The 20,570-nt window shown below is 52.6% G+C and overlaps 1 protein-coding gene across 1 annotated transcript in view; it reads left to right on the forward strand.

Moving 5' to 3' along the window:
• Positions 1–2,809: 2,809 nt before the first annotated feature.
• Positions 2,810–20,570, forward strand: part of JAG1 (jagged canonical Notch ligand 1) — a 35,836-nt gene continuing 18,075 nt past the window's right edge. Inside the window, 5 exon segments of the mRNA XM_027622400.2 lie at positions 2,810–3,398; positions 3,829–4,134; positions 12,819–12,870; positions 18,205–18,459; positions 20,204–20,264. Of these exon segments, the coding sequence (XP_027478201.1) occupies positions 3,318–3,398; positions 3,829–4,134; positions 12,819–12,870; positions 18,205–18,459; positions 20,204–20,264 (755 nt within the window). The 5' untranslated portion in view covers positions 2,810–3,317.

Consider the following 20,570-nt stretch of genomic DNA (forward strand, 5'->3'; position numbering starts at 1 on the left):
AAGTGGGGCACCTGGGTGGCTCAGTTGGTTGAGCATCTGACTCTTGATTTTGGCTCGGGTCATGATCTCAGAGTCGCGAGATCAAACCCCATGTGGGGCTCTGCTCTCAGTGGGGAGTCTGCTTCAGATTCTTTCTCCCTCTGCTCCTCCCCTCTGCTCGCTCTCTAAAATAAGTACATCTTTAAAATTAAAGAAAGATACCAAAGGATGGCTATGATTGGAGCACATGAGACGGGTCAGACAGGAACTGACCACAAACCTTTCCCCTTCTCACAGGTGTAGGTGTGATGGCTAAACAGGGCACTTTCCACAGGAACGTTTTTTTCTGGAATGTTCACTTGCTGTACCCAAAGGCAGGATGTGACTTGGCCAAGGGGGAATCTGCGTGCTTGAGCTCTTTCCGAAGAAGTTCCCCCTTCTACAGAGAGTGAGGCTGAGAGCCAGCAGCAAGGAAGTAAAGGGCAGAGCTTCCAGTTGGTGTCTGTTGCGGTAAACGTGACTGGCTTTTTGGGGGAGTACCAATTAGCTGGAAGAGTCCCAGCTGAAAATTTTCAGAAGAATCCCCTCTAGCCCACAACGGTCTTCTCTAAAAGTGGGTTCCCAAGCTCAGGAAGGGTGAGGGACACTGTCGTTTTCGACATATGAATTTTGTGTTTATTAGTGATTTCACATACCTCTCAGGGTTCATTGGAGAGTTTCAACCCCCAGAAACCTACTTCTCTTTCTTAATAAGAAAAAAAAAAAGAATCAAGGGGGCTAAACTCAACTGTGGCCTGGAGCTGACCCCAGCTTACATGCAGCCCAGATTACTACCTGGAGGCACCTGAAATCTCAGGTGGCCATTTCAGGTTAACCCAGGTGGCTGGATCTAAACGCAACTCAAGGCCTCAGCCTCCTTCCTGAGCAGTGTGTGGGGGACCAGCCACAGGGCACAGAATTAAAACACGTTCAGACATGGGGAACTCCAAGGAGTGTGCAATTGAAGACTTCATCAGCCTTCACGAATTGTGTTTCCCCCCATCCCCAGCACAAGCATTTTGCCTTTAAGCCATTACTTAGCACCCCCATGGACATCTGGGAGGACAAGGGAGAAGGAGGCAGATAGGAGAGAGAGGAGATTGGTTTGGAAACTTTGAGAAAAGTCTAGATGCACTTACAGTTGACAACTGGCTGCCTTGCATTTAGGATAATTGCAGGGACTAGGGCACATTAAGACATAATGCTCAGGTTGCTGCTGCCTGTGCCACAGATCATCTCACCAATGATGGTCAAGATGGGACACATTGCCACTAAGAAGGTACCTTTCTTAGAAGTATTTCCTGAGCTGTTAAAACGCCAAGATTGCTAAACCACCTTTGGTGGCTTTGAACAAATGTAAAGAGGTCAGCTGGCTGCCTTATTCCCCAGAGTGCTGAGATCTGGCACCGAAAACATTGCCACTAAATGCAGTAAATAACCATAATGTACCCAACCTTCTATGCACTCATAACTCAGTATATTGTAAACTATTTTGCTTTGACCCATTGCAGCCCATCATGACCCACAGTCCCAGAGGCGTCAAGCCACGATCCTGCCCCTGAATAGTCGCGCTTTTCCGCAGAACATGCCCAATATGAGGGCCAAAACTTTGTCATCCTTCAGGGGAAATCAAGAGGTCCCCTCAAACGCAGCAGCATGTCTGCTGCGAGAGGGGCTGGCAGAGGCTTTGGCCAGCCCGCAGGTTTCCTTTGACCTTGGTTATGACCAGCAGTGTCGCTGTAAACTGCGAGGCTCGCCTCAAGGTGGAAAATAGCATCGGTTTCCACTGCCACACCAGAAAGCCAAGTTCTGCTTCAGGGCGATGGCGGGGAGACGGTCCGTTCCAGGCTCCTCTCTTGCCACCCAGAGAGCTGCTCGGAGGCCGCCTACAGGTGCAATCCCGGCACTGCGGCCTGGGCAGCGAGACCAGGACAGTGGGAGCCCAAGCCCATCAGCATGTCGCTCAGCCCCTCCCCAAATCTGAGCAGACCCCAGTGTGTCCGCCGCCCTCCCCTTCCCGGTTTCCCCTAGACCCTGCCGTGGCACGGTTTGGAAAAGACGCTGGACCCTGACGCTGGGAGCCCTCCGAGACTTCGCAGACTCGGATCGGGGAGGGGGTGGGGCGCGGCCGACGCTTCCCCTAGAATCTGCGGCAAGCCTGGCTCCGGGAAAGTTTTTCAAAGTTCCCAGCAGCGCCTGCCCAGGTCGCCTCCGCCGGGCGAGCAGACGGCGGCAAGCACGCCAGCCTCGCCGCCACCGCCGCCGCCGCCGCCTCTGCCGCTACCGCTGCCAGCAGCGCGCTCTGGGCGGCTCGCTCGCTCGCGGGAAAGCGGGCCGGGCTCCCGGCGGGCAGGCCCTCCTCTTGGGGCGAAAGCCGCAGTTGACGCAGGCGGCTCGGAAGGCGGAAGCTGCCCGGCTCCGACAGCTCAGGCAGCGCCGCGGCGCCTACACCTGGGGCCCCGACGGGCGGGCACAGGCGCCCGGCCCGAGGCGTCCGAGGGGGCTCCCGGGCAGCAATGAGGCGCCGCGCGTCCCTGAGCAACGGACCCTAGCAAGTTCCTCGCCGCACGCTACCCCCCTTCCCGCCTGGCCCAAAGCTCCCGAGGGCAGGGGTCCGCGCTGGGCCCTGGGACGTCTACGCTGTATCGCGAGTCCGAGCCCCCAGCCCCTTCCAAGTTCCTCCCAGTCCTCCCCCTCCCCATCAACCAGAGGGAAGGGGCGTGTCTTCAGGCGACACGCCTCCTCATGAATATTAATAAGCGCGCATGCGCCTGCCGGGCGCGCTGGGTAGAGGTGGCCAGCCCGGGCCGCTGCTCCCAGACGGGCTCTCCGAGTCCCTCTCCGAGAGCCGGGCGGGCACGCGTCATTGTGTTACCTGCAGCCGGCCCGCGAGCTGGGCTCGTTTTTTTTTTTTCTCCCCTCCCTCTCTTCTTTTTAAGCAGCTGATCTGAAAGGGAATATAAAGGCTGCGCATAATCATAATAATAAAAGAAGGGGAGCGCGAGAGAAGGAAAGAAAGCCGGGAGGTGGAAGAGGAGGGGGAGCGCCTCAAAGAAGCGATCAGAATAATAAAAGGAGGCCGGGCCCTTTGCCTTCTGGAACGCGCCGCTCTTGAAAGGGCTTTTGAAAAGTGGTGTTGTTTTCCAGTCGTGCATGCTCCAATCGGCGGAGTATATTAGAGCCGGGACGCGGCGGCCGCAGGGGCAGCGGCGACGGCAGCACCGGCCGGAGCACCAGCGCGAGCAGCAGCAGCGGCGGCGGCGGCAGCGTCCCGAGTGCCCGCGGCGCGCGGCGCAGCGATGCGGTCCCCACGGACGCGCGGCCGGCTCGGGCGCCCCCTGAGCCTCCTGCTTGCTCTGCTCTGCGCCCTGAGAGCCAAGGTAGGAGACCGCCGGGCCTCCCCCCCGGCCCGCCCTCTCCTTTCCCTCTCAGCTCCCTGGACGCCTGCGGTTGAGCGCCTGGAGCGGGCTCGGGAGCCCTTGGGCGCCCGGCTCCCCGGCCGGGTCCTGCGCCTGAGAGGCTGCCCTTGGGCTTGGGAAGACCCGAACCTCCTAAATGTACCCTCCAGGTGGGGCAGGGGGCTGCGTTCCCTCCGCTGTTCACCCCGGGGGCAGTCGTTGGATTTCTCCTGCGCTCGTGCATTTTATGCCCGGGAAATCACGTTGAGTGTTTGCACTCGGTTTTGCAAAATTATTTTCACTTGGCGCTGAGGGCTCGTCGCGGCGGGCGGGGAGGGAGTCGTTGCTTCCACCCTCGAAGAAAACAACTTTCCCCTGCGCTGACCTCCCTCCCTCCCTCCCTCGCCGGCAGGTGTGCGGGGCCTCCGGCCAGTTCGAGTTGGAGATCCTGTCTATGCAGAACGTGAACGGGGAGCTGCAGAACGGGAACTGCTGTGGCGGCGTCCGGAACCCGGGGGACCGCAAGTGCTCCCACGACGAGTGTGACACGTACTTCAAAGTGTGCCTCAAGGAGTACCAGTCCCGCGTCACGGCCGGGGGGCCCTGCAGCTTCGGCTCGGGATCCACTCCTGTCATCGGGGGCAACACCTTCAATCTCAAGGCCAGTCGTGGCAACGAACGCAACCGCATCGTGCTGCCTTTCAGTTTCGCCTGGCCGGTGAGTGAGCGGCGCGGTGAGGGGAGCCCGCCGAGGTCCGCACCCGCGCCTGCCGAGCCCCGCTCTCTCTTGCGAGAGGGATTTAAAGGGCCTTGGCTTGAAACTCTGCGCTAACTGGAAAAGTCTTGCGGGGTGGGGTGTTAAGCAGCCGAGACTCTGTAGTTAGATCTCAGCAGGCCCCGTCTTCGAGGCTTTTTGCTAAGCGCTCAAAAGTGGGGAGCCCCTAGGGGTTTGTGGGGCAAAGCTCCCAGGAAGGCCGGTTTAAACTTGCAATTTGAAGGCCCTTGAGTGACCCCCTCCCCCCCCCAATCCCCGAGCTGGGAGTTCTTATAGACGATCTTTGCTTAACCGATTAAACCTGATGCGCCGTGGAAAGCGACGCGGCGCAGTTTTGGCCTTCGAACGCGGTCCAAATCGGCACCCTCCCCTTTCTCGTGAGCGGCCTGGAGGGCGGGTGTGTCCTTCCTGGAGGGTGTGGGGGGGCCTGTTTCCCGCTGCTCTCCGGGAGACTTTGGGGCGTGCGGGGACGCGCTCCGGGCTGGATGGGAGGGCGCGGGGGCGGCGGCCGCTTGGGGTGTGTGTGTGTGTGGGGGGGTGTCTCTGGGCTATTGCTGGAGTTGAGAGCTTCAGAGCCTCCGCCCCCTGCCGGCCCCTTCCTGCCCTCGCCCCCGCGCGGTGTAGCCCTTGTGGCCTCACTTCCAGCGGTTCCCGGGCTGTGGAACCAGCTGTGTTTGCAAACTTCCCCGGGAAGGGCGGGGGTACGCCCTCGTCCGGCGGGCGCCCGGCCCCCGCTAGCCTCCGGGGGCGTGTCAAGGCCTGGAAGGGGCTGCCCAGTAGAGGTGGCTGCTGAGTCCAAGTGCATGGACCCCCGCCCCGGGTGCCGCTTGAGGCCCCCGGCCCCGCTGACCGACCCTGCAACGAGGCCCTTGCAACATCCCAAACTGGGTAGAAGGAAGATGAGCGTGATTGCAGAAGGGGAGGAAAGGGGAAAATGCTGGTGCCCTCTGCTCCGCTCCCGCTGTCCAGGAGGCGTGCGTGGCTCGTCGCCAGGACTGGGGCTTGGCCCAGCCCGTGCTGCGAGGGTGGGCGTTGAGGGGGGAGGGGGAAAGCTTGGTGCCCAGGGGAATACTCTCCGCCACGTGCTCTGATGGGGTGCACTCTGCTGCCTCCTATCCGCGGGCTGGGGCTGTGATTCGCATCGCCGGGAGGGGAGGAAGGAGGAGAGTGCCTGGGTGGGTGAGTGTGGGGGTGTGTGTGTGTGTGTATCTTGGGGTGGCTCTCAAGGCCCGCATTTACCGGAGCTGGCATTATAAAGTGTCCTCTGCCATGAGTGAGATAAGAGTTATCGGAAACGTGCCATTAAAAGGAACTTATAAAAACCCGTGGTATGTAGAGTTCTTTGAGAATGGAGGGCTGCATCTGTTGTGGGATTTCAGTTTTACAAAGAGTGTTTATCTTGTTTGTTAATCCCCTGCTAGGGAGAACTTTAAAGAGGCTGGCCACTTTTTAATCTGACTGTGCCCAAGTTAACTGTGAATACTGACCGCCCTTGAACTTGTGTTTGGAGTTTAGGGGGAAGGGGCCTGCAGGTGGTTCCACCCTCCTGAGGATCTGTCCGGAGCCCCTTGCTTTTCACAAGACCATAAAAGGAATCTTATTAGTGATGTGGAAAAGCTGCAGGCCTGGCTGAGGCTCACTTTGGAGAGTAAGGTCAGAGGACCGCTTGAATGAGAACAAGGGAGCGTTGCTCCCTGGACTGGCTCTGGAAAAGTGACCTAGAAGGTGTGTCTGTCCCCATTTGACATTGGAAGAGTCCTAGATGGGGAATGAGCAGAAGCGGTGTGTGGGGGCAGAGTCGACTGATTTGCTGGTGCTCTTCTGTGGTTTCAGGGCCCACGGGTCACCAACCATGAAATAGACTCTCGGCTTTTCTAGAATAGGGAGACCGCTGGGGCTACACTGAGTGTGGTTCTTTTGAAGTTGGGCCAAATGCATGTATCACTTATAAATGAGTCTCCACCCTGCCCCCCTAAAAGGCCTGCTGTGAAATATAAGCCTTACTTCCCAAGAGAAAGTGGCGTTTAGGTGTATTGTTTTAGTTTATTTTCCCGAGTGTGGTTAGAGAAACACCACAGTCTGTAACTTTCAAGAATGATTCCAGGGTAAGTGTTAACCGAAGTGAAACACTTAGGTATTGAAGTACATAGAGCAGTTTCATTCAGTTTGGCAATTAAATATTAATAAGCATGTCTGTTTAAAACTGACTTTCTTGAATAAGTAATAACTGAACTTGGTACAGAATTCAAGATGGAAAGACGATATGGGGTTTTTTTTTTTTTTTTAATCAAACCACCTTGGACTTCAGCCACTTGCGCCCCAGGCCCTTAGGCAGTCCCAGTTACCGTTCGCATGGGTCCTCCCAAATGTGCTGACCACGGAAGAGCTGTGGTCCAGGGTGTACGGTAGAAGGTCAGTTTAGAAGGTGGTGTAATTCAGGTCTTTGTTGGGAATCACAAACTCAAACTGTTCATGTTCTAGAGAGGAAGAAGAGGAAATGAGCAGTCACATTTGAAATCTAGTCCACATTCCAGGGTCCACGTGGGGACCTCTGTAGAGGTGGGTCTGCCCATTGGATGGTATCTGGTTATGTTCCACTGGATGTCTGCTGCCCCAGCTCCAGGCTCGTGGTTCTCATTGGTGGCTTCTAATCCCCATACCAGTGCTGTGCTCGCAGGGTTTTGACTTGAAGCAACTGGCCTGATTTATGACCCTCCAATCAGGGGGACCCAGTGATAAGAACATACATTGTGGAAGGTAATTGGGCTCAACAGGAAGTGATTTGGGAATAACCATTTATAAGTCATTGAAATGGTTAAGTTGCACCTCCCAAAATTAGTGCTAAATCCCGGTAGTACTTGCTTATTAAAAATCCATTAGTGTACTTACCACTACCCAGCCCCTGAAGCTTTTTAGGAACTCCAGAACCCCAGTTCGCTGAATTGATGCATTGCAGGCCCTGCAGTAAAATGCATTTAGAGAAACCTGGGGGGAAGAAGTTGACGTATCTGGTCTCTTCTTGGCCTCCTATTTAAACGTCATTGACAGTCTTAAAAGGCTGCTGAGAACAACTGAATTTTTGAGGGAAATCCAGTGAAGTGTGTTTCTTGCATACCAGAGGGACGCCAGCTTTGGCCCCCTTCACGCTTAAGGCCTGATTGAACAACTGCCAGGGGTTTGGGTAAATCAGATGCTCCAAGGTTCATCACAGAATATAATTGACATGTCCTTGTCTTCCCTCTGCTGCGTTTCTGGGTCCCTGCACCTCTGTAGATGTGGTGTGGACACGTGGAGGGTGGAGGGATGGGGTTCTCATTTGAACTGGCTCCTTTCTGCAGCCAGTATCTACAACCCATGTGGCCACCATGCATGCAGACAAACAGCGCCCCTGAGTGTAAGTGCTCAGAGCAAGGGATTGTTCTCATGGGGAGAAAACCTCTTCTCTGACACCTGTGTCAAATTAAAGTGATGAAATGACATGTCTGCATTGCAAAACTAGGCTAGGGGGGAGGGGGAACCTGTGCTCACTTTGTGCTAAGTGTCGGCAGAATGGCCGTTCCCCAAATGAAATCCCCATTCAAGGTACTCGGTTTCTAATTTTTTTTTCTCTTTCAGGTGTAAACTGCTCTGTGTTTTCTTCCTCCTTATTGTCTTGTTTCTTAGCAACTTATTCAAACCTCCAGTACTTGTATGAGTTTGCAACCCACCAACTCCACACCCATAATTCTACAGGGACTTCAAACGTGTGGGGAACAGTGAAGTTTTGGCATCAAGGCAGTTGGGGTGAGGAGGAGCAGCATCAGCCTCTTACAGGCGTGTCACTCCCCTGAAAACAAGCAATCTGAATACTGCCTAAAATCTTTATAGCAAAGAGCGGTAAGGGCCCTTTTGGGTAAAAGGCTTGTGGGAAGTTTAGCATGGAGGAAAAATGTTCTTCATGAAGAAATGCAGCCAAGGCAATAAGGAGTCTTCATGTTCCTGATCTGAAAACGGATGCAAACAGAGGCCGTGGCTGAATTTACAGCTGCCACCAGCCCATTGTAAAGGGCCAGCACTTGGTTCCAATGTCCAGCTTTCCAGATTATGCATTCTTATATTGTAACTAATCTCTGGATGTGCATATAATTAGTGTATCACCCATAAAGGCAAATATTCCAGAGCAGCCCCCCTTGGTAAACTTCTCTAAGTGTGTTCCTTCTGATAGAAGGGACACTTGGCTCCAGCTTTTAAGTACACTTAAAAAATTAGAAAAAAGTACATTTAACCTACTTTTCAACTTTAGGAAGATCTGTTAGGATGCACGGGAAGTGATGATTCTTGCGATTCCTGAAACGGTGGCAGAGGTGGGACAGAGTTCCACATTCAGAAATGCTCCACCTTTATCTTGGCTCGTGGCACTGAGTGGCTGTGTTGTGAGCTCCTTGCTGGTTTCTGACCACAGCAGGGACTGCCCTGCCCTGTGGCCCTTGTTTTCATGGTGCCCGCGACATTTGTCACTGGGGCAGTGCATGTGCAGGGAAGAAGTTCTGCAACGTGGCTCCCAGTGGTTAAAAGTGGTGGTACATAAATAGTTCAGAGTCCTCTACCAGCTCAGCCCAGTTTTTATGCACTTTTGGTAAATAAGTAGAAAGGCTTCTTGTTCAGGCTTGCTCTGTGTGAACCGGACGGTTGTGCTTGGCTGGCTTCTCGGTATTCTATCTATTAACCTCGCCACCCTTTTGTAACTGGTGCATTTAATTATCAGTGGGATGCTTTTCAAACAGGTAAGGGTAATGATGGGAAAGGCGGTGGGGGCATCTCATGGACAGCCTCCAATCTGGATATGAGCTGTGGGGCCCACTTGGTGAGTCTTTGAGGTGGGCTTTCATGAGAAAATCACCCTTTGTAACCAGATAGGACTCTATTGAAATGTCAAGCCCCGCAGACTAAATTGCTGTCTCCGGCTGAAGTCGTCTTAGCCTGGCCGCTGTGGGGCAGTTGTCCTCTCTTCAAGCCTCCCCCTGCCATGGCCGTGGGACCCGTGAATTGTTCGTGCGAGCGTGCGTGTGCCCACACATGCGATCTCCGAAGCCTTTATTTAATATGTCTGTGACTGGAATATTTTATACCGTGGCCACCCAGACGCAGGCAGGACAATAGTGTGGCCGAATTGACTGAAATGAGGATTACAGAGAATAATGCAGCCTTTCCAAAAAATACTGCTAATACAGGGCCCGCGACAGGAAGCGACAGTTGAGTCAGCAGAGCGCAGGGCCCCAGACCAACCCCGGGGCCGGCTGCCTGGCACAATGGCCCCCCCGTGGGCACGTCAGGCATCCCCAGAGTGTGGGCTCCCCGGCCGCCCTGCGCAGGGCCTGGGGTTTTGGACGCTGCTCGCGTGCCGTTTGGATGGCGGTTTGTTTGTGTCCGTCAGCTTGGCAGGAATGGAAGCAGCCTCTTCTCAGGGCTTGGTTTGGCTGCCACTGTTGCCAGGAAAAGGAAGTTCCCAGCTGCCAACACAATTACCTTTGTTTCTTACATCCCCCTTCTTAATGTGGCAATTAAGTGCTTAGCCCTGTGCCCGGTGCCAAGGTAACCACTGCGGAGTCAGATGGGCGCAGGACACCACCCGCCGCAGCCCTGGGACGCCTGGGGAGTTGGAGGCCAGGCCCCTCCTCTAGGTAAAAGGCCACAGCAGTCCTCCCCGAAGGTCGTCCTGAGAGCTGGCCATTCCTCTTTCCTGCTCCCCGAGCACGAGGACCAGCCTCTGTGGCCAGATTGCCCTGGGCCTGGAGGTGTGGGAAAGGGGAGACGCAAACCCACACCCAAGTTCTGTTAGCTACCCCCTCTCTCCTGCTTTGCCCTCCCCGCCCCCCGCTATCGTTCTGGGGAGATTTATGAGAAAAGAAGAAAGCAAGGGGACTTTCCTAGTCTTACTTTTGTAGTGTAAGACCAAGAAAAATCCAGGTATTTGCTATTTCTGTTTCTTGTGGGTGGTATTTTTGTATGAACTTGTTAAGTTGGACACTTGCCCATCATCTGGCCTGGCACCCTCTTTCCAAGCCCTTGGGGGGGTGCCCAGGGGCTTGGCCTCTGCTGGGGGTCAGATTTGCAGTGACAAATTGGGGGTGACATGATCCTAGCAGATTGCATCCGGTTTTTAGCCTGGTACTGGCCTAAGATGATGACATAAAGTGCATGGTCTGGATTGCCCAAGTCTGGATGTATATTCTGGGATGTACAGAGGTCAAGCGTGGGCCTGGGAAAAATTAAAGTTCCTAGCAACAAATAATCATTACCAAATTATCTTGATTGTTGATCTATAGTGTGGGGATGGAGTGGGAGGTAAGAGGGCCTCCTAATAGGGGCGTTGGAGGGAATCCTATCTTCTGAAGGCTGGGTGGGAGGAATCCTCCTGCCCCGGGAGGTGAGGCCCAGAACCATCGGCCCTTCTCAAAAACCAGGGAGAGCAAGACAGTCCAGAGCGTCTTATTTATTTTTGGCAAGGCCTTGGTGCCAATGCTGGAGCCCCCAGCCCTCACCCCCCGTCCACCTCTGAGAAGGCAGTTCAAGGACCATCATGACACTTGGTGTCCCTGAGCTCTGGTGCTGCTCTGCGTGACTCTTTTCCCTCAAGGTTGGGCAGTGTTGGTCAGCACCTCCCGAGGTCTTCCCAGCTCCGGTGAGGAGGAGCCTGGGACACAGCTTGGTCTTCCAGGCTCTTGTGCAAGGACGGAAGGATGCCTCCTCCTTTGAGCCTGAGGCAAAGTTAATACTGTCATGCCAGCTCAGGCCTGGCACGCCTTTCCCTTCTGCGGGGTTTGTGGCAACGACATGTTGAGCACTTGTGCGAGTCTGTCGGAACTACGGGTATCAATGCATTTAATCAGAGGATTAATTACAACAATACGTGGAAGTAGAGAACATGAGTCTCGACGTGGCCAGCGACCGAAGGGCTTAATTATACAGAATCAGCCCCACATCTGGCCTCATTTGGACTTGGCTCTCCCCTCCAATCAATAGAGAAATGTAATTTCTTGCTGCTCTCAGGGAAGAGTCCTGTAATTTGTAGTTAGTCCCAGGAAACTTAGAGGCTGTAAATAAGGTGTAACTTTTACTAATAAAATATTAATGATGACAACAATGAATTTGGACCCAGGGCCACCAAACAGGAGAGGGCTGGGTATGTGCCCTGGCTTGCCTGGTTTTGCTTGCTTTTCTGAGCATTTTCCCACAGTTATCAGTGAACGAAATGGAATCCTGCTCTGCTTTGAGTATGAAACATATTTCGGCTGAATTCCAAGGCAGGGTCTATCACAAGATATTTTTATATTCGGAGACAACATGCTGTGTCTGTGTGAGCAGTAAGCTTGCCTAGAGTTATGAATGAAGCGCCTTTTTTTTTTTTTTTTCTTTTGCTCCACTTTCGCCTCCCCTTGTAGGTGCCTTCTCTTGGTAATGGTGTTTCTGGCGCAGGGTATTATTTGAGCGACGTGCTCAATGTGCTATTTCCGATGCACTGGTATCTGTCTGTGACAAGAGGAATACAGAGGAGGAAGGGCCTTTTTCCCCCACCTCCCTCCGATATCATTCTCCAGCGCCAAGATAGCAGGTTTATTTAAACCCTGGTGTTTTGTGAGACTGACCTCATTCTAAATTACAAATGAAGATTTGAGTAAAAGCGGGAATTTGCTAATGGCTTGGATTGGGGGGGGGGGGTAGAATTCCGAGATAAGCCTGGAAGATAAAAGGTGCCTTCAGTATAATAGCTGGCATCCTGCCAGTGTCCAGGGAATTTGTTTAGTTAGTGGACTCTGATTATTCCTGGAATGTTAGATCTTATTGACAGATAAGTCCATCAATAGCTATAACCCATGGGTGTGCTGTTATTTCTCCGTTTTGTAATTTCGTCCCCAGAGTCTGCCCCCCAAGCACCCCAAGTTGGGTCGCTGCCTTTGTCTTAGTCTCTTTGCACACCTTACCCCCCGCCCCCCCCCCCCCCCCCCCCCCCCCCCCCCCCCCCCACCCCCCCCCCCCCCCCCCCCCCCCCCCCCCCCCCCCCCCCCCCCCCCCCCGCCCTGCTTCCTAGAGTCACCTGATACTTGTGGGAGCTGAGATGGTCTCGCACTGACAGGGCTTTCAAAGGGGTTCTGAAAAGGAAAAGGGGGCCTCCCTAGGGATTGCCCCACCAGGGCCTAAAGTGTAACCTTAGCAATACCCGGCCCTCCTCCCTGGATGCCCCCCCCCCCCCCCAGTCAAATACCTGGTTAGGTTAGCTTGAAGAAATTCTTTGTGGGTTTTTTTCTTTTCTTTTTTTTTTTTCCTCATGTGCTAGCGTTAGGGGTCTGGAAAGTTTTGGAAAACTGTAGAGTGTTCACATATAGGGAGGTGGTATTTCCTGATCATGACTTTGGGCTGCTTGCATAAGAGGACGATGACCGACCTGCAGTGGGCCCCCGCCAGGTGGAAGGAGCCAGCCTGGGGGTGGGTGCCAGGGAGGGGAGGGATCTCAGTTCCACGGCAAACAGAGTTTTCATTTTGACTTTACGGTTTTGTGTGGTGAGGTATGAGGGGAGGCCAAGCAAGTAGGACATTTGGGAGCTGATCCCTATTTCTGGATACTAAGCTGCTGCTGTTCTGTGTTGCAGAGGTCCTACACTTTGCTTGTGGAGGCGTGGGATTCCAGTAACGACACTCTCCGTAAGTATCACAGCAATGGGCTTTTCTCCAGGTGTGTCTTTCTGGAAGTGCAGTGCTTGGAGTATGGTAGTGTCGGAGCTGGATCTGTCTCCTGAGTGCTTCAGAGGACTTGGACCACTCCCTGCTGTCTGCACCAACCCCGTTCCTCTCCTCTCCCCTCCCCTCCCCTCCCCTCCCCTCCCTTCCCCCCCAAGCCCAGGGCAACCTGCTCCATGGAGTCCTTTCTACAACCTCCCCTAGAATGTCCTCTTGGAATATTAAGTGGCTGGGACAGAGTCCCAGTTAACTGAGTTCCTGAATATGGGACCTAGATTATCTTTGGGATAGCAATCTTAATGGTTTTACAACTTTAAAACCTTGTAGGCTGCTAAAGGATCAAAGTAGTGACTTTTAAAAAGTCCATTTAAACTTTAAGTGAGTGTTTAATCTCTCATCAGTAAGATAAAGCCCGCAAAGGTGGAGCTGGGCTCTAAATCTAAAGACCGACCTTGAGTTTCACTTGGTGGGCAGGTGAGCTTCTAGCCGGTCAGTCGGGGTTTCTTTCCCACACCGGGCATGACCCACCTTTCATTGAAGTGGAATCCCAGAGCCTCACAGGCCCTATGGCTGCCTCGGCCCCTTCTGAAAGAGGACTGTTTCAGGGCAGATTGCTTTTCAGAGCTGCGAGGGGTGGCTTTTGGTGGGGAAGTCACAGAGGGTATGTCCGAACATGGCAGTAGCCTGGCTTACACGGGGTAATCTTTGCTCTTTAAATGTGACTTAAAGACGATTTTCCTCACGTGTGGAGACTGTGCGCTTCCTTTTTGCTGGCAGGATCTGGAGGGTTGTCCTGGGAAAACTTGATTCATGCTGAAATCCCTTAGTCTGTGTAGGAGGAAGGGTTGATCCAACTCTTTGTCCTTGCCCTACCTTCTCTGAATGTCTCCTCCCTTTGGCTTCTCTACCTTACCCTTTCTTTGTTTTTGCTGCTGATAACATTTCCCCTTGTTTTCTCACCATGCCTTCTTTTTTTCAAGCAGATCTGAGAATGGCGAGTGCCCAGAGTGGGCCTAGTGAGGGCTTGGTACTTGTGAGGCAGGCTGCTTCAGGCTGAGTCTGACTCATTGGGGCCCCCCAGGGCCACGTAATTATTCCTGAGCCCGGGTGAGCCTGAGGCTGCAGGCCATTTGGGTCCCTCCTCTTGCTTCGACATCATCGAAGCCCAGATCTGTGGACTTCCTCTCTGAGGGGGATCCCCAGTCCGGCTGTGGTGTGGTGGGAGGGGAGGGGGGGTAACCAGCGGTGGTTGTGGCCAATGCCAGTCAGGGTCACAGACACCTGTGTGTTCTCTCCTCCCTCCCCTGCTACAAACATTGGAGATTGTGTGAGCCTGGTGTCACTGTGACCTGGTTACAATGGTAACTAAGCATTGGGAAAATGGCGGGTAGGTACGGGGGGGAAATAGACTCATCAGATACTCTGGTGCCAAAGTGGCTTCTCCTTCCCTTCCTGCTGAGATGTTAAGAGTCTGGTAGAGTGAACGTCCTTGAGATGGATCCTGGCTTGTGGCAAGAGCTGATTCCGGACACCTGTTAGGGCATGCGGGACACCTAGCCCCTGCAGGGCCCTTCCTGGGCCTTTCCTCACCCCACAGGTCAGGTAGCTGTGCCCCTGGGAAGCTGGTGCGTCTTCAGAGCTGCCTAGGGCGGTCTGCATTTCAGGGTAGCCATGTTTTGGGGTTTGGGGGCATTTCCTTGCTGGGGAGGGGGCCACCAGGTCACTGGAAGGGCACAAGGAAGACTTGATGTAGGGAGAAGGAGTTTTCAGACCTCTACTCTTAAAGAGAGGAGTTGGCCCAAAGTCCTGGAATGCCCTACTGCACGTCACTAAAGCTCACTTAGTGAACCCCAAAGAGGAGTGGATAAGCCACTGGCTTATTCAGCCTCTCTTTTTCCAGTGCTTCCAAAGGATTTTGAATTCACGTTCAGAACCGTATTTGGCATCTTCTCTCTCCAAATGAGATCCTGCCTAGGGCCCTTCATGGATGACTGGCACCAGCATTTCAACCTAGTACCATGAGCCAGAGATCTGGAGGACGCCCTGTTGTACCTCCCTTTCTTTGAGCATCCGTATCGAATCCACCTCCAGGTTCTGAAAAATCTTCAGTGCCGCACTGGAGTCCTGCCACGTCCTGCCATGTCACCTGCCACTATGCTGGTCCAAGTCACCCTCTGCTGATGCCTGAGCTCCTACGGTGGTGGCCGAATTAGTCCATCCGTATCTGCTCTGGCCCACTTCCACTGCTTTCTCCATCCTCCTGCCTCTCCATCCTCCATTCCAGGGCATTTTTTTTTCTTTTTTAATGTAAATATGATTGACCTACAGTGTCCTCTGTTAGTTTCTGGTGTACATCTTGATTCGATTTGGTGGTTAGCTTCACTAAGAGCCACTTGGCTGCTTCCTGTGGCTCTTGGGACAGCTCTTCGTGTGGCCCAAAAGGCCTTGCACAGCCGTCTTGTCTCCCTGCTAACTCTGTCCCATGTTGTCCTCTACCATATCCGGATTCTGGTCCTATGCCACCAGTCACCGTTCTGTCCTCCGATGCATCCTCTCATTCTGTCCTGCCGCAGGGCCCTTGCATATGCTGTTTGCACTGCCTGGAATGTTTTGCTTATTACTCTCTTTACCCTCTGTCCCTCCCATGGGACTGGTACTCCATGAGGGCAAAGGCCAAGGATGTGGAGCAACCCAGATGGAGTTGGCTGCTCTTTGGGGGCCGAACAAGTTGCCGAAATCCTGGCTTCAGCTTAGAGGCCGAGCCCTGAGTTTTAGGACGGAGAATTCCTTCTCACTTGGGCTCTGCAGAGAGAGGCCGACCCAGAGGAAGCGCAGGTACCGTTTGTGTGTTAGAGTACTGTCTAAGGCTGGCCCTCCTGGCGTCCGTCCTCTGAGATCCTTTCTCTTCTGTTTCAGAGCTGCACTAGATAAGGGTACAAATATTTCGGTCTCCCCCAGTGCAAATGATTTCAGTTTATGGGACTGCTCTGGAGATACGTCAACACAAATAAGCTTACTCAGACCAGGTTTTCCTCCTAGCTTAGCCATCTTGACGATGTTCCCGTCCTAGGTTTGTGGGTTGGTGTGGCCCCAGGGTTGTGCTCTGACTTGCCTCATTACCTCCACCTTGGCCTGCGAGGCTGTGGTGGGGGCTTTGTGCTCCATCTTCACACAGTTGAAGATCACAGGAGGGTCTGCTAACAGCCTCTTTCAGTCATAAAGCTGGACTCCCAAGTGAACTATCCCCCTCCCCCCCCCGCCCCCGGTTGCACCTCTACGCCCCAAGCTGAGAGGAAGTACGATTCAGGGGCAGCAGCTTGGAAGAAGCAGGCAGCAGACATCTCTATAACCCAGATGCCAGAGAGCATGTCGCACACCCCCAACTCCCTGCCTCTGGCCCTGCTGGGAGAAACCTGCCACACAGCTGCAAAGTTAGCTCTCCTGATCTGTTAGCCACATGGAGGATTCCGGAATGATCGTTTGCATATTTTCTAGACCTGGGTGGAAAGCCTACCGAACTACTGAAAAAGACCCTTCAGCCTGTGCCTTTAGGATTGCCCTGGACTCTCGGCTGAGTTGTTTGTGGTTGCTACCTGCCCCAGAGATGCTGGAGGCCTTTGAGCCATGTGTTTAAATAATTCCTTTATTAAGGTCTCGTAATCACATGGTAATGGCTCGCTTCACTTTTTAATTGAACCGGCAGAGCAAACACACAGTTAACGGAGGGACATTTTTGTCATTCTTCGGCCTGTGTTTATTTGTAAAACTTCATGTTAGTGAAGCCTTATCTGCAAGTGGTTCTGTGTGTGCTGGGGTGTGAGTCTGCAGGTATGTGGGCTTGTTCAAGGCTTGTCCTGCCCACACAACAGTTAAAGCCAGAGGGTGAACACTAGGGCAAAGCTGGAAGTTGTGTGGAAGGAGCCCCTCAGCTCCTCCTCTCTGGTCACCTGTTGGCTTTGCATAACCTTGTAAATGAGCGCAGGCCTTGGGCCTAGAACAACAGGGGCGTGGGTGGGTAAGAACCACAGACGTTGCGAGTAGGTCCTAATACAGGGCTCTCTGAGGTGGCCTCGCGTCTGACAAGGTGGTGAAGGGTTGGTGCCAGCAGGTTTAAGAAAACAAAACCCCAGATCAGGCTGTGGTGTGACTTCGTGCCTCGCTTCCTTTTTACGTCCCTCCCCTGGACTCCTGGCACCTGGTACCTGGCTGTTCTTTCAGACTAGATGATAAGTGACCTGGGGGCAGGACCACTCCTTGCTCCTCGTGAGAGCTGGCTGCCCGAGCTCTGGGCGTGTTCATTTCCAATAGGCGCCTTTTCAGGAGCATGACTTGGCTCAGAAAAACCCCCAAGCTACCTGTCTCTAAACTGGGGTGCGTCCCTTTCCCCCTCTGCCTTCTAGGCAAAGGTGAAAGGTGAGATGCTTCAAGTCCGTGGCACAAGGGCCAGCTGCTGACAAGGTGGCAAAGTTTATCATTTTTTAAAAACCTAACTCTACCCCTTGGCTTCTAGTGAAGAGTTTGGAAGGTAGACCAAGTCTTTCTAAATCAAGATCCGAGACTCTAAAACCAGAAGAGCAGGCTTGCTAACCTTTACCTGGAATCAGGTGCTTTCTATAATATGTAAAGAGCTTTTGCAAATGCCCAGCAGTGCAATAGAACACTTGGCAAAGGAGAGAAACAGGTCACAGTTCGCAGGAACAGCTGCAGATGGCTTGGTAACCACGTGTAAGGGTGCTCACCATCCCTTAATTAAATGCTAATTAAAGTAAGAGCTACTTCTTTACCTATCAGGCAGAGATCAGAAAGTTGGATAATCTATACTGTGTTGGCATTGCTGTCGAGAAACCCAATTTCCTGTGCAGGTGGAACGACAGGCTGATGGGGCTTCGTTCGCAGTAGTTCATGGTTGGCTGTGGACAGATGTGGATTGGGTGCACTTCCATTTCTAGAAGGTCTTTTACTGCTAGAACCACACACACGGGCTGATGGGTTCAAGGATGTTCGTTGTGGCTTGCCTGACCTGTAAAATGTCAAAACAACCTACATGCCCCTTTGTCAGGAACTAGGTGTGAACGTATTTCACTGTATTCCTGGACAGGGAAATACTACGCACCCATTAACAAGGGTAAATAAATGTGGGGAGGGGGACAGACTTTGCACTTTTCTGCCCCTTTGAATACTGTTTGCATTTTGTACCATGTGCCTTTGTTTTCGTTATGTAAAATAGGCAAAATGGCCAGGGGAGAAGTCAGTGCAGTCAATGCTTTTCAATTTTTATTTATTTTTTTTTGCCTCTAGAGCCTGACAGCATTATTGAGAAGGCTTCCCACTCGGGCATGATAAACCCCAGCAGGCAGTGGCAAACGCTGAAGCAGAACACAGGGGTTGCTCACTTTGAGTATCAGATCCGTGTCACCTGTGATGACTATTACTACGGCTTTGGCTGCAATAAGTTCTGCCGACCCCGAGATGACTTCTTTGGACACTATGCCTGCGACCTGAATGGCAACAAAACATGCATGGAGGGCTGGATGGGCCCGGAGTGTAACAGAGGTGCGTGGGCCTGTGCTGGCTGGGTTATTACCAGCTCTGAGGGGCTGTCGCCGTTGGGGTCCGGTTCTGTCCCCACCCAGCCAAGTGGCTGTCTCAGGTGGGGGGAGGGAGAGATGTTTGGGCTGTTTTTCTAGGCCTGAGGCACAAAGATGCTGTTGGTGTCCCCCGAACCCACCCCCCGTGTTGGCTGCTAACAGCTCACAGCTGTTCCTTCTCTAGAGCGTTGGCCTTGGCCAAACAGCCACTCCATGCCTCTTTCAGTCATAAAGCTGGACTCCCATTCACAGACTGTGAATGACTGGATGGGGGTACAAAGGCCAGCCCCCCTCGCCACCTTCTTGCACTCCGTGCTACATTTCACACTCCAGGGCTTCCCCTGGGATCAAGTGGAAGCCAGACTCCAGCTGAGACCCCCTGCTCGGCTCCTTCCCCTGCTCCATCTGCTGCCTTCAGCCCCCTTCTCCTATACCCAGATCCTGGTCTCGGGCTCTGCTTCTAAGGAACCTGACCCAAAACAGATGCCAAATGGGACAGGGTTAGCTCTGCTCCTGAACTTGTGATCCTGTAGGAAATGACACCCCTGAGCTCAGTGTGGCCTGTGGTGAGCTTTCACGGGGCATCTCGGGGGCCGTGGCATTGAAGGTGAAGGGCTGAGTGGTGAACCCGGGCTTTCAGACTCGTGGAGAGGTGGACCCATGACAGCAGTGTAAGCTTGCAGATGTGCTGTCCACTGTCCCAGCCCTTCTACTGGGATTTGGGGACTTCACTGCATAGTCACAGATGTTCACAGCATCATCTGTGGTTTGTACCTTTACAAAGCTTTTAATTCTTAGTAAATGGGTAGTTCTCGTTGACCAGAGTAGGCCCTCCAAACATGACTGTACTCTGCTTATTTCACCTAATTTGGTAAATTCTTTCAGGATGCACTCAAATTAAAAAGGGAGTTTTTGAATTGTGACTGAAGGGCAGGACAAAGAGGAATTTGCAGGTCTCCTGAGCTTTTCTTAAATCACTAGAGTTTTAAAAGGATGGCATTTCTGGGATCCAAATGAAAGAATTGGCAAACATACTTAAAGTAGTTGGTGTTCTAAAAATCAGAAACAATTACTTAAAAACCATGTTTAGTATTTTTTACCATCTGTTAAAAAAATTTTTTTTTTTTTTTAAATGAAGCGGAATTGCTTTGTGAGGATACTTTGCAAAAGTACCACCCGAGCTGGCCTCCGGATTTAGCCTGCCAAATAAAGTCAGCCCGGTTGGCTTTGTTAGTCCCATGGGATTTTTGAGCCATCAGGCCTTTTTAGGGGGTGGGGGTGTGGGGGTTAAGGAGGCTGGGACTCCTCTGAATGTGCCCCTCATGGGACAGAGCGGTTGAGGTGAGGAAGGATCACAGCTTCTGTTCTTTTGGAGAGGGTGGGAATTGACAGGGAGCAGGGTAGCTATTGTTGAGAGAGACTGGATGAAGAACCACCCCCCCCCTTCCATCGACTTGCCTGCATTTTGTCCCTGAGTAGTATCATGTTTTGAAGATCTGCTAGCATGGCCTTGAAGTTTAAAGCTGGATTTGCTGTTTGGGCACCTCCCATCTTCCTCTCCTTACAATGGACTTGTCATGAGATCTCTGAAAGTTGTGGATTTTGTAGGCTTAATGTGCTAGGCCATTCTCATGATGGTGGTGGTGCAAGAAACAGTGTGCTTGACTCATCTGTGTGTTTGTGTTTTGTTTTGTTTTTTGTTTTTACAGCTATTTGCCGACAGGGCTGTAGTCCCAAACATGGGTCTTGCAAACTCCCAGGTGACTGCAGGTAAATGACTAAACTTTTTTTTTTTAATCCTTTAATGCAAGAGGGGGACTGAATTTATTGTGAATATGCCTCTTTTTCTTTGGAGGACAAGAAAGCTTAAAAAAATCTAAATAGGCACATCCAAAGCTTATTAAATTATACCAGCTGTCTGGTGGAATGTGCGCACTTCTCTCTTGGAAGAGAAAAAACTCTTATGGGCATAGTCGGTGACGTCATGTATTAACTGTTCTGTAAATTGATAACACGTTTTTATAATCTTCCCCTTAAAGTGCTAATGGATGAGATGGAGGGATGTGGGTTTCTTTG

Source organism: Zalophus californianus, chromosome 8 (assembly GCF_009762305.2).
Source record: "Zalophus californianus isolate mZalCal1 chromosome 8, mZalCal1.pri.v2, whole genome shotgun sequence".
In the NCBI taxonomy this organism is placed as follows: Eukaryota; Metazoa; Chordata; class Mammalia; order Carnivora; family Otariidae; genus Zalophus; species Zalophus californianus.